General features: G+C 38.0%; 1 protein-coding gene across 4 annotated transcripts; it reads left to right on the forward strand.

Annotated features, from left to right (window-relative positions):
* Positions 1 to 7,758: 7,758 nt before the first annotated feature.
* Positions 7,759 to 11,194, forward strand: LOC149206870 (mitochondrial phosphate carrier protein 3, mitochondrial-like). 4 transcript variants are annotated; one of them, XM_089393816.1, is made up of 7 exons: positions 7,867 to 8,001; positions 9,079 to 9,244; positions 9,349 to 9,440; positions 9,634 to 9,677; positions 9,766 to 9,980; positions 10,351 to 10,475; positions 10,847 to 11,194. In XM_089393816.1, the coding sequence occupies exons 2-7, from the start codon at positions 9,137 to 9,139 to the stop codon at positions 10,905 to 10,907; spliced, it is 645 nt and encodes a 214-aa protein (XP_089249942.1). In that variant the 5' UTR covers positions 7,867 to 8,001; positions 9,079 to 9,136; the 3' UTR covers positions 10,908 to 11,194. The 4 variants fall into 4 exon arrangements, 3 of the variants coding, with proteins under 3 accessions (XP_089249941.1, XP_089249940.1, XP_089249942.1); XR_016251966.1 differs by having other exon boundaries at positions 7,759 to 8,001; positions 9,079 to 9,440; positions 9,766 to 9,963; positions 10,847 to 11,193; XM_089393815.1 differs by having other exon boundaries at positions 7,759 to 8,001; positions 9,079 to 9,440; positions 9,766 to 9,938; positions 10,847 to 11,193.
* Positions 11,195 to 11,478: the final 284 nt, after the last annotated feature.

Here is an 11,478-nt window from a genome sequence, read left to right on the forward strand (position 1 = left end):
TCATTCCTATTTGGCATGGTCCCTATGTTGTCAAGAGAAAGCTAGCTAAAGGGGCTTATGAATTGGTAGACTTTGATGGGGACTCTTTGGGTAAACCCAGAAATGGCCTTTACTTGAAGAGGTATTATGCTTAAAAGAATGGGTATGGAGATTTTTAGTTAGGATAGTTTTTCTTTCTAGCTAGTGTGTTTTAGTTTAAATAGTGTGCTTAGCTTAGAGAGTGTTTTTTTCGTCATTATTCCTGCTTATCTTGGTTTTACTCTTGATATTGCAGATGTCGATGCCTCTCCAAACATACATTGGTTTAGCTGATGGTGCTTGTAGTAATACACGGAACATCTCTTCCGCAGCTTGGGTTATCTATTCGCCCTCTGACGAGTTAGTATCTATGCATGGGGTAAGCCTCGGTCAAACAACAAACAACATTGCCGAGTATAGTGCGGTGATTGAGTTATTATCTGAATCTATTTCATTTGGGATTCGGAGTTTGATAGTGAGGTTAGATTCTGAACTCGTTGTATTACAGCTTAATAGAGTGTATGCCATTAGAAATCCAGTGTTATTAAGATTATTTTTGAGAGTGCGTCTCTTGGAACGTGAATTTGATTATATTGAATTTCAGCATATTCCAAGGTCTTTAAATACATTAGCAGATGCAATTGCTTCTCGAATGTTAAATAGACATTTGCAATAATCATACATGTAAATTTAAAACCATTCCATAACATGATTTACAAGATAAGCCGGTAATAGTGATATATATAGGAGTGTGTCAAAAAATACATCGTCCTCGATCATAGGTTGAAAAACACCTTATGATTGGCAAAAATGATAAGTACAAAAAACAAAATGTCATATGTGCCCACAATAGGCAATCATCCTATCACTGGTGATGATCTCTATAAGAAACCACTGCACAGGCCACCTTGCAAAGGAACCTCCTAAAAGGTCCTGGGACCCCAATCACATAGCGCTGAAGTCGACGAGGAATGTCGTCTATAGTGGTCTCAAGAATATCTCCTGTCAAGCGCTCGAGATGACCCTCCAACTCGGCCAAAACCTCTACTGATTCGTCCTGTGGGGCTGGCGCGGGTGCAACTGGTTGTTTCCTCTCGAAAGGCCGGAGAGCGGTTGGTCGCTATGGACCCACATCTGCATTTTAAAATTTTTACTATCAGTTTTGAGACGATGGAAAAATAAATAAAAAAATTAAAATAGGAAAAATGTTGAAAAGGATTTTACCTGACTCGTCCCACTGCTCTCCTGGTGGAAGAACCATGTCTGGGTCACCATGAAAATCTATCCCAACGTAAGGGAAGTCCTGAATGGAAAAGACCTGGTTTTCCAGCCACTGGAAATACTCAGGTTTGAATCGAGCAACCTCTGTCCTCTCGTCCGGGTGACGGGCCATGACTGCGACCCATCGCATCAGTTTGGGCTCTCGAGGAAGCCCAGCTCCAATAGTAAGGTGCTGTGGGATCACCATAGGAACCCTCTCCAAGCCAAAACTCACGACCAAAGCCCCATAACCAAAGGTCTTTAGTCGTCTGTTCTTGGCCCTGGTCAGTTGGCCTTTCACATTGGCCAACACAGCATCGCACCAGTTGAAGATGGTGCCTCGAAAGCCATACGCATCTGGGATCTGGTGGCAATATGTAATGCGGCAACTCCGCAAAGTCTGGTGATAATGAATGCAATCACCATGAGCTCAGGACGGGATATCTTCTTTATGTCTATCCCTTTGTCTCTAGCCTGGCTGTTGCAGTACTCTAGCCGGAGGCTATTGACAGACTGGCCACCTGGCCTAGTCCCGTGCAGAGTCAAGTCTTTGCCTCTCTTAGGCAAACCAGTCAAGAAATAAATGTCCACCGGCTCGATTTCGAGCTGGTGGCCGCCAATGAAGAAGCACTGGTCCTGTATGCTCCATCTGTCAACCAGCCACTGTAAGAAATCCACCTGAGCCCTCATGCCAGGAATGGCCCAGAATTTGTACAATCCGCACGCCCTCAAAGCATCAAGTGAAGGCTGATGATTCCATGCGGCAGCATCCACGTCCTCATGCTCTCGTTCATGCCAATCTAGCATGATGTACTCTCTGCATCAAGTATAAAGATTAATTAAAATGCTAGAAAATATTTTGTGTGGTCCATTTTTGAGAATTTTTGGGTTCAAAACCCTTGCGGCGGGGACCGCACCCTCTAGGTTAGACACAGTGCGTGGGACCGCACTTTGTCTACACGGAAGGTGCGGACCCCGAGCTTTTTCCCAATGGAGAAAAAGTCGGGGTCCGCAGGCCTGCAATGGTAAACCTGCGGGCCCCCGCGCGCGGGTTTTGCGCCTAAAAACCCTCCCAAAAAATGAAATAAAGGACTAAAACAAAAAATTAAACGGTTAAAAATGAAGAGTGGGATGATGTGGATTACCTAGAGAAGACGACGTTCGATTCCGACGGTTGGATTTTCCGCAATCTTCACGGGAAATTTTCTGAGCAAAAGCACTATTTTCTCACCCAAACTCAAACGGTAAAAATGAATTGACAAAGGCCCTTTTTATAAGTTTTTTGAGTAAATAAATTGCAAATTTGTTTATGTTTCACTTTGAAAAGGTATTTTGCGGCGTTTTTATCCATTTCAAACAAGTATGAGTAATGTTCGTGTTCTTGTGCAGAATAAAAGATTATTCAGGCGAAATCTATCATTTTCGACGAAAAAACATGTAGAGTAATCTTTAAGCTCTTTTTTGACTCCTAAAACATGAAAATATTGCCGAGTGTTTCTTTTAAACTTGTTAAAACGGAATTAAAAGACGGTCCACTTACAGCTCTTTTCTGACCGTAAAAACATGAAAAGATTGCCAGATTTTTGTCGTTTCAAATTCGATATTGGTTATAAAACGACGTGTCATTGATCACTTTTTTACTTTTTCGGGTCAAGGGCACTAATGATGAAAAGTACTCCTTGGTCGTAAAAGATCAAGCGGTTCTCTCAAGTATTATTTTATACTTTTTCGGGCTTGGGAGACACAAATTTATGAAAAAGGTCAACCCTGGAGTCTTCTTAAGTTTTTTCAGACTCTCTAAAATTGAAAAACGCCGAGTTTCTCCTATACTGGACTCGTTAAAATTTCACAGTAAAGGACCTGTTCAATTACAAATGGAAACGAACCACTCCTTCTTAGGGTTCGAATTTAAACTAAGTTGGACTCATCCGAAGGATGAGCTTATAATCAAGCAAATGTTATCCTCCTCAAGCTTGTCAAAAATAAAGAGGTACTTGCCAGAAATGGTGGGGCAAAAGAGAGAAAAATGAGCCTATTTGTCATACTTTGTAACCACTCTTGAACACGACACTTTCATTCACCTGGGTTGGGAAATCCTTTGCCTAACAGTTGATCAAACCACATTGAAAGTCTTCAACCAGTTTCTGGGTATTAACTTTGGGTCAATTGTCACCAATCCATCTGTCGTGTCGTTATGTGTTCAAGAGGTCACTGCCAATAAGCCATTCATCTGCAAAATATTTGTCATCCATCTTGACCATCCCTGAGCCCGTCCTTGCAACTAAATTTCTTCAACTTGATCTATGATTTCGTGTTGTGGGCTTGCCTACAACGGATCGCTTTCTATCGACATCAACTCATTATCTAGAAAGATAATCTAGGAATCATCAGTACCTTGAGATCTGCATGCCTCAATGGCAGGTTTCTCGTCTTTGACGAAAGTTTACATCATTGACTTTCGTCAAAGGATTCCGTGACATGTTCGACATCAACACATTTATTCGCATCTCATGGATTGTACTGGGTACTCTGAGAGCCATTGACATCACTGGTGGTTTCTCTCACACTTGCTAACAGTTTACATCATTGACTGGTAATCAAGTGGTTTCTACCATGTTCGACATCAACACATTCATTCACATGGATAGAATCGTACTATTTCGGGAAGTAGAAATGAAGACCCTGGATCTAGTTTCCACAATCCAAGCTACGAGGAATTTTGTATTCATTATATAATGGACTATTCATAAACAGATGGCTGCATCCATACTGTGTCCACATGAGTCTATACTTGTGATGTTTTACAAGATCATTCATGTATCAGAGCAGTAGTTAGTTTTTCTAGTCAGTTTTGATCTGAGTATGGGAATGCCTACCTCAGCGATGATATGATCTCATATATATATTTTGCATTGAATGTTTTTACAAGTTCCAACCGGGTTCTCCACAAGATGATCCTCGAAATGATAAAGTACTTCACTCTTCCTAAATGATAAGAAATCCTCATCTACTACAGACTTCGCACTTTAGAGGGCAATCTGTTACACAAAAATATCATCACCATGATTATTTGCAGTCAGTATAGGTCTATCATCACTTGTACTATCCTCCTAAGCAAGTCTCAAACCTCAGTTCTTCAAATCAAGCTTTGGAAATGAGAGAAAGACTTTAAAAATCAATGTAACTCTGGTTCCGCACTTTCTCTCATGGTCACCTGCGGTCCCGCACCTTCTGTGTACAAAAGCTGCAGACCTGCCCGCTCTGTCCCTAACGATGTAGGTGCGGACCCCTGTGAAAGTCAAAAGGCGCAAGTTTTATCTTAAAAAACTCACTTTGGGTTAATTCTAGAGGTTTCTAGAAGGAATTTTGACGTGAATTGTTCGCTCTGAGGTGGTTCATGCATCCCAAAAGAGAAGGAGCTAATCCCTTGATGAGAGGAGCTATCCCTTTGAAGGAGGGCTTTATCCCTTTGAAGGAGGACCTAGTAACCTCCCTCCATTGCACTATAAATACAGGCATTGGGCTGGTTGCTAGAGAGGTTAGAAGCTGAACATTTTTTAGGGTAAATGCTGGTGAAATCAAGACTTCCTAGTTGAGCTTAAGAGGAGAGATCACACATCTTTTTGGCTTCATTGGGGAGTGAGTGAAACTTGTCAAAGTAGAGGAGACTTCTTGATGGGCCCTGGGAGGAGCTTATACAGCGTCAAGGCAAAGGTTGTAAAGTTCTTCTTCTCTTGAATTAATACAATCAAACTCATTTTTCTCAACAAGTATCTCATGTTATTTGTTTCATGGACTCCTTGACTTTCATGTTAAATATGTTTTATGCAATTGGCTTTTCAGGTGCTATTTAATTTGTTTGCCTTGTTTGTGTTTGCAGATTTGCGAAAAGGAGCTCATTTGGATTGAAGAAGCGAGGGCATCCACAAGCTTGCATTGGACCTAAGGTAGGCCCTAAAAACACTTGTTTGCTATTGTTTATCAAAGCATATTTAGAGAAAGATAGTGTCTGGTTGGTTTGCTTGTCATTAGGTCTTCTTTAAATTCTAGGAAGGTCTATCTTGTCCGAAAGATCGACTTATTCCGCGTGACAAGAAGATCTCCCATTTTAGATTATTGAGAAAGTATCTCTGTATTCGCCTGAAACTAAGCCAAATAGCAGACCCCTGCTGGATGCCAATGGAGCCAAACCTGTACCAGAATTCCATGCTTCTACCTTTTTGATACTTTTGGCGGATAATTGCGCTCCAGGGATTTGAGCCAAAGATGCCCCTCCATAAGGATTTACAGACAAGAGCTTTTCCAAAAAGCCTTATATCCAACAGTCCCCATCCACCAAATTTTTTTGGCAAAGATAACAGATCCAGCTTTGCGAGGTGGATTTTCCTTCTTTCAGCTTTTGCCCCCCATATGAAATTGGTCGAGATCCTGTTAATTGCCTGAATGATACAAGCCGGGAGAATAAAAAGGTGAGCCCAGTAGACCGATAGCTGCGTCAATACAGATTTGGCAAGGACGATCCTGCCACCCAAAGATAGTGATCTGAATTCCCACTGCGAGATCTTGCTGTAGTAGCGTTCAATAAGCCATCGCCAGTCAACCTTCCTATAGGCCTTAGCTTTAAGGCGAAAGCCGAGGTACTTGATTCCATCAGACAGAAGTCTAGATTCAATTCCGAAAAGCTGTGATATCCAAGAAGTCAGAGCCTCATCTGAGCCATTATGATACAGGATCGTTTTGGCTTTATTGATGGCGAGCCCGGAGGCCTTTTGAAAGCGATCCAGAATATACTTAATGCACAACCATGTTACCTTGGATAGCATAGCGAATAACAGGATATCGTCAACGAACAGGTTATGAGAAATATAGATTTGCTTACAGATCTTGACCGGAATGTATTCTTTTACCGCCACTGCACGGTTGATATGAAGGCTCAGAGCATCGATGGCTAAAATGAAGAGGAGAGGCGACAGTGGGCAGCCCTGTCGGAGGCCCCTTTCCGCCCGAAAGAAAGGTGAAGGGCAGCCATTAATCAGAACAACATAGTTGACGTTTTGTATACAACCCATAATCCAACGAATGGGCCCCGGATACAGACCAATTTTGGCGAGGAGGCATTGCAGATATCCCCAGTCCAATACATCAAAAGCCTTCTGTAGGTCAATTTTCATAATAGCTGCCTTAGAGTTTTGCACAGACATAGAATGTAAGCATTCTTGCGTACTGGCGACCGCATCGTGAATATTTCGGCCCTTTAAAAAGGCATGTTGGTTGGGAGAGAGACATGATGCCAGAGTCCCTTTAATCCTTAGAGCAATAATCTTTGTGATAATCTTGAAGGTAATGTTGCAAAGGGAGATGGGACAGAAGTCTAGGAAGGATTCAGGCTCGTCCTTCTTAGGAATGAGAGCAATGAGAGTGGACGAGGTATGGTTATGAATGTCGCCTGAGAGTCTGGAGGCCTCCACCATACTTAGCAGATCTATTTTAAAAAGGTCGAAAAAATGGATTAGAAAATCTATTGACCATCCATCATGGAGATTAAATCCTTACCATCCACCTCATGATTATTGATAAGACTAGTGCCACATGGCTCCCACTCACAAATTTCCTAGGGATTTGAGATTATTCCGATTCTAATAAATTCCTACATGATAAATTCCTCATTATTATTTATAACATTTATTTATATATAAGCAAATTTTATTTAGCAAAATGGTCCATTTTAAAATTGACTCATGTCAAAACAACAGACTAACTGTCAAATGGAAATGAGACTAACTGTCAAATGGAAATGAAAAAAATAGACAATGTTTACAATGACCAATTTCAAAAAAGACACCTTCTATGTACAAATATATTTTAATAAATAATTATTATTTATTAAAGACCCAACTTTTTAAATAGTAACCAATTAACCTATAATTAAAAGTAATTGAAATAAATTTTAATACATAATTGCAATTACAACGTTGCAGCAAGATTTGTCTTTTAACTATTATGTGCATTTTGACATTGGATCACTTTGTGACTAGGTTCATAGCTGCCCCTTCTATGGAGGGAAAGTTTACTTCTAGTTAATTGTTATGTGGCATTTTGGGTTTGAACCTGTGATATGCACTTTTGGTGATAAAGATGATTTACCCTTTTCTCATTAAAGATACATAACATCCCTGTCATTAAGTTGGTCAAGGCTAACATATTGTCATATACTTTGGTTGCACTTTTGGGTTAGAAATCAAACATTTATTCCCGTGATACACTTGCCAACGCTGGCAGCCATGGGGGCTATCTTCCAAATCAAATATCGATGCACTGTACAATTTGGCATCCAACTCCGAGCAGAGGCATATTCTGGCATATTATTAACAATCCCGGGTATCCTGAAAGGTATCAAGAATATCCTACATTCCCAGCTTGTGCCAACCACATATTAATTAAATAATCATACATTTACGCAGATGCAACCATATTATTGTATCGTAAATGGGCACATCAATTGACCTCATGCCTTCAAACAGCTGATGCCATGATCTGTGTCACTTTCCAATGTCATTTTATAAGATTCATAACATACGTCTGCTGCATTCCCCTGGCTAGAATCTCCCTGAAACCATGACTCCATTTGATTTCTATGCAGCCTGTGTGTTGGGAGGCGTTTTCAGCTGTGGGCTAACACATACTGGCCTCACTCCCCTTGATCTCCTCAAATGCAACATGCAGGTATTGTTACACTGTTACTGCTTGTTCAGTTGGTCAGTTTAGATCATTAGCCCTGAAAATATTTATGAGAAAAGGTATCTGGTAAAGTGAAAACTTATTCTTATTCTCACATTTCATTTGTCCATTATATAGTTCTTGCTATGTTCTTTGAAGCCTAAAGCCTATGATATCAGTATGTTGTCAATCACTAGTTAAATTCTAGTTCAGATGAACACTTATCAGATAACTTCTGGTTAGAAGAACTTGTAAGATGTTTGACACTGCTGTAAGTTGATTCTATGGAGTCAACACTCTGGTAAAGTATAAGGATATTATGTGATGTAATTTTGAGTTTATGTTGATTGTAGATTTGAGTGATCCATTTTATAAGGATCTTATGTGATGTAATTTTGAGTTTATGTTGATTGTAGATTTGAGTGATCCATTCTTAATTAATTAAGAAATAAGAATGGACGTTATAGAAAGTAATTTTGAATTTACGTTAATCCTAGATTCAAGTAATTAATGAGTATGTCAATTGTAAAAATATTATGGACTGTAATTTTGAGTTTATGTTGATTGTAGATTTGAGTGATGCTATAAAGATATGACTGAATGAAATTTTGAGTTTATGTTGATTATAGATTTGAGTGATCAATAATCATGTCAAGAATAAAAATGTAATGTTATGGGTTGTAATTTTGAGTTTATGTTGATTGTAGATTTGAGCATTCATTTTTAACTATAAAAAAGTTATGGAATGCAATTTTAAATTTATGTTAATTTATATTGAGGGGATTTGAGTGATTGATAAGTATATAAGTATAAAAATGTTATGGGTTGTCACTCTGAATTTATATTGATTGTAGATTTAAATATCGATATCAATGGGATATCAATGGGCATGGAGCAAAGTTAAATATTAACTCTACTCCCTAACCCTGTTGGATGCACTGCATTTACAATAGATATAAGAATATGTTCTGGGTACAATGCCAATTTACAATGATGTATATATTGTAATATGCCATCTTTGATTGCCATCTTTATTTACATGCTAATAGCATTTCGGTTCTGTTTGTCATTTTTTCTTTCAAGGCAAATCCATCGAAGTATAAGAGTATTAAGGGCGGATTTGCTAAGTTAGTGAGTAAACATGGTGCTGGGGCCTTATTCACAGGATGGTTGCCTACCCTCTTGGGGTACAGTGCTCAAGGTGCCCTCAAGTTTGGATTCTATGAATTCTTCAAGCTATCTTACTCAGGTATGCTCAGACACACAAATGGAGAAGAGAATAGGACATTAATTTATCTGGCAGGATCTGCTTCAGCGGAGTTTATTGCTGACATAGCTCTCTGCCCCTTCGAGGCTGTCAAAATTCGGGTGCAAACACAGTCTGATTTTACAAAGGGGTTCATGGAAGTTCTTGCTGAGATATTGGCTGCCGAAGGATTTAATGGGTAAGGTGGTATATATGAATTGGCATATAAATTTTGAACATGTTCAAATTTTTACTCTGTTTTGAACCTGTTTAAATTTTTACTATACAAGCTAGCCTAATGGCCACTAAAGTTATTGCCTTTTCACTAAATTGATTTAGAGTATTAGCATTCAGTCTCACTCAGAAAGTGAATATGTCTGTTTAATTTACAGGTTGTATAAGGGCCTTTTGCCTCTTTGGGGACGCCAGATTCCATGTAAGTTCATTTGCAAAGCTAATTCCTGCTATATAGATTAATGGCATAGGAAAATAACTTACATGGTGGATCATTGTTATTTTTGTAGACACAATGGTGAAGTTTGCATGCTATGAGAGTGCTGTGGAGAATATATACAGATTTGCCCTCCCAATTCCAAGAGAGGATTGCCCAAAGGCTTGGCAGTTAGGAGTAAGCTTTGCAGCTGGCTATATTGCAGGGATATCTTGTGCTGTGGTCTCGCATCCTGCAGATAACTTGGTCTCTGTTCTCAATAATTGTAATGGTATAACTGTGTGGGATGTAAGTTTTTATATTAATAATAAATGGTTGAAGTACTGTAACATTAATAGATTGTAGTTTTAATTGATGTAATTTTGTTTTTATATGTAAAGAAATGAATTGTGATTATAATGTGTGAGTTAGATATATCAATAACTTATTTATGATTTAGTAAAAATTAAAATAGAGTGTGAAGAAAGATAAACAGTTCCGATACTTTTTCATATTTTCTAAAATAAAAATAAATCTAATTTGATCAGTAAAATGGGAAATGCATTTTTTCCTGCCTTATAATGATCTGTATATAGATGTTGAATTGAGATCTAATGGTGGTCTTGATCTGTATATAGATGTTGAATTGAGATCTAATGGTGGTCTTGGAAAACTGTAGGCAATCAAGAAGTTGGGTGTGGTTGCATTGCTGACTAGAGGTTTGTTATTACGGATTCTGATGGTGGGCACACTCACAGGAGCTCAGCATGGAATATACGATGGCTTTAAGGTTTTTGCTGGAATGTAAGTGTTTGAATGCTAATTTATATATTGGGTTTTATGTTAAAATAGTTTAGGTAAATTTGACTGGTTAAGTTATTGATGGTTTTGTTCAAAATATTTATATAAATCTTAGCTTATTTAAAAGCAAAAAAGTTAAGTTTATGGGGTTTTGGATAGATGATAAATTGGTGCTTTGTTAAAGTATTCTTAATTAAGTTTACGGGATTTTGGATAGATGATAAATTGATACTTTGTTAAAGTATTCTTAATTAAATTTACGGGGTTTTGGATAAATGATAAATTGGAACTTTGTTAAAGTATTCTTTGATGCAAAATCACTAACTCAATTCCCTACCTCTTCCTAACAATACCGATTCTTGATTGATTAACAGGCCCACTCGTGGACCGCCAGCGGCGATGCTGAGAAAATCATCTCAGCAGGAACGTGAGTGATTATATATAAAAATTCAGATGATTATATGTCAACAGTCAGAGAATTGCAGCGACGGTTGACAAATTCCTTGATTGGACAGTAAGGGTATCCTATTTCTAAGAAAAGCACGTACTACCGAAATCACCAGAACAGAAAGAGTATTTTGAAATCAGTGGCAAATTCAGAAGAGAAACCATTCTGGATATTGTCGTCTTCAAATCTCACTACATATCAGGGATATGACTATATATATTCGGGATAGTTGTTATAAAGACCCAAAATTATCATTATAAGTTATAAATAAATGTAAATAAAAGTTGTACTATATTCTAAAGTGTATTTAAAAATAAAATAAATTATAATATAAATTTTCAGACAATTTTAATGATATACCATTGATCTTAGGAATATTTGGAATTGTTTCCCATATATATATATATTATTAATTTGTAATTTGAAGTGGAGGGTTTTTTATTTTTTAGTTATTGTTACTAAATTAGTGTAAATTTATCTTAATTATAGATCTATTTTGAAGAGATCAAATCTTATTATATGCAAAAAAAAAAAAAAATTGTAGAATGCAAAATTTGA

This window comes from Pinus tabuliformis, chromosome 1_2 (genome assembly GCF_031772625.1).
Source record: "Pinus tabuliformis cultivar Carrire ecotype Pingquan chromosome 1_2, CPIR1, whole genome shotgun sequence".
NCBI classification, from domain to species: domain Eukaryota; kingdom Viridiplantae; phylum Streptophyta; class Pinopsida; order Pinales; family Pinaceae; genus Pinus; species Pinus tabuliformis.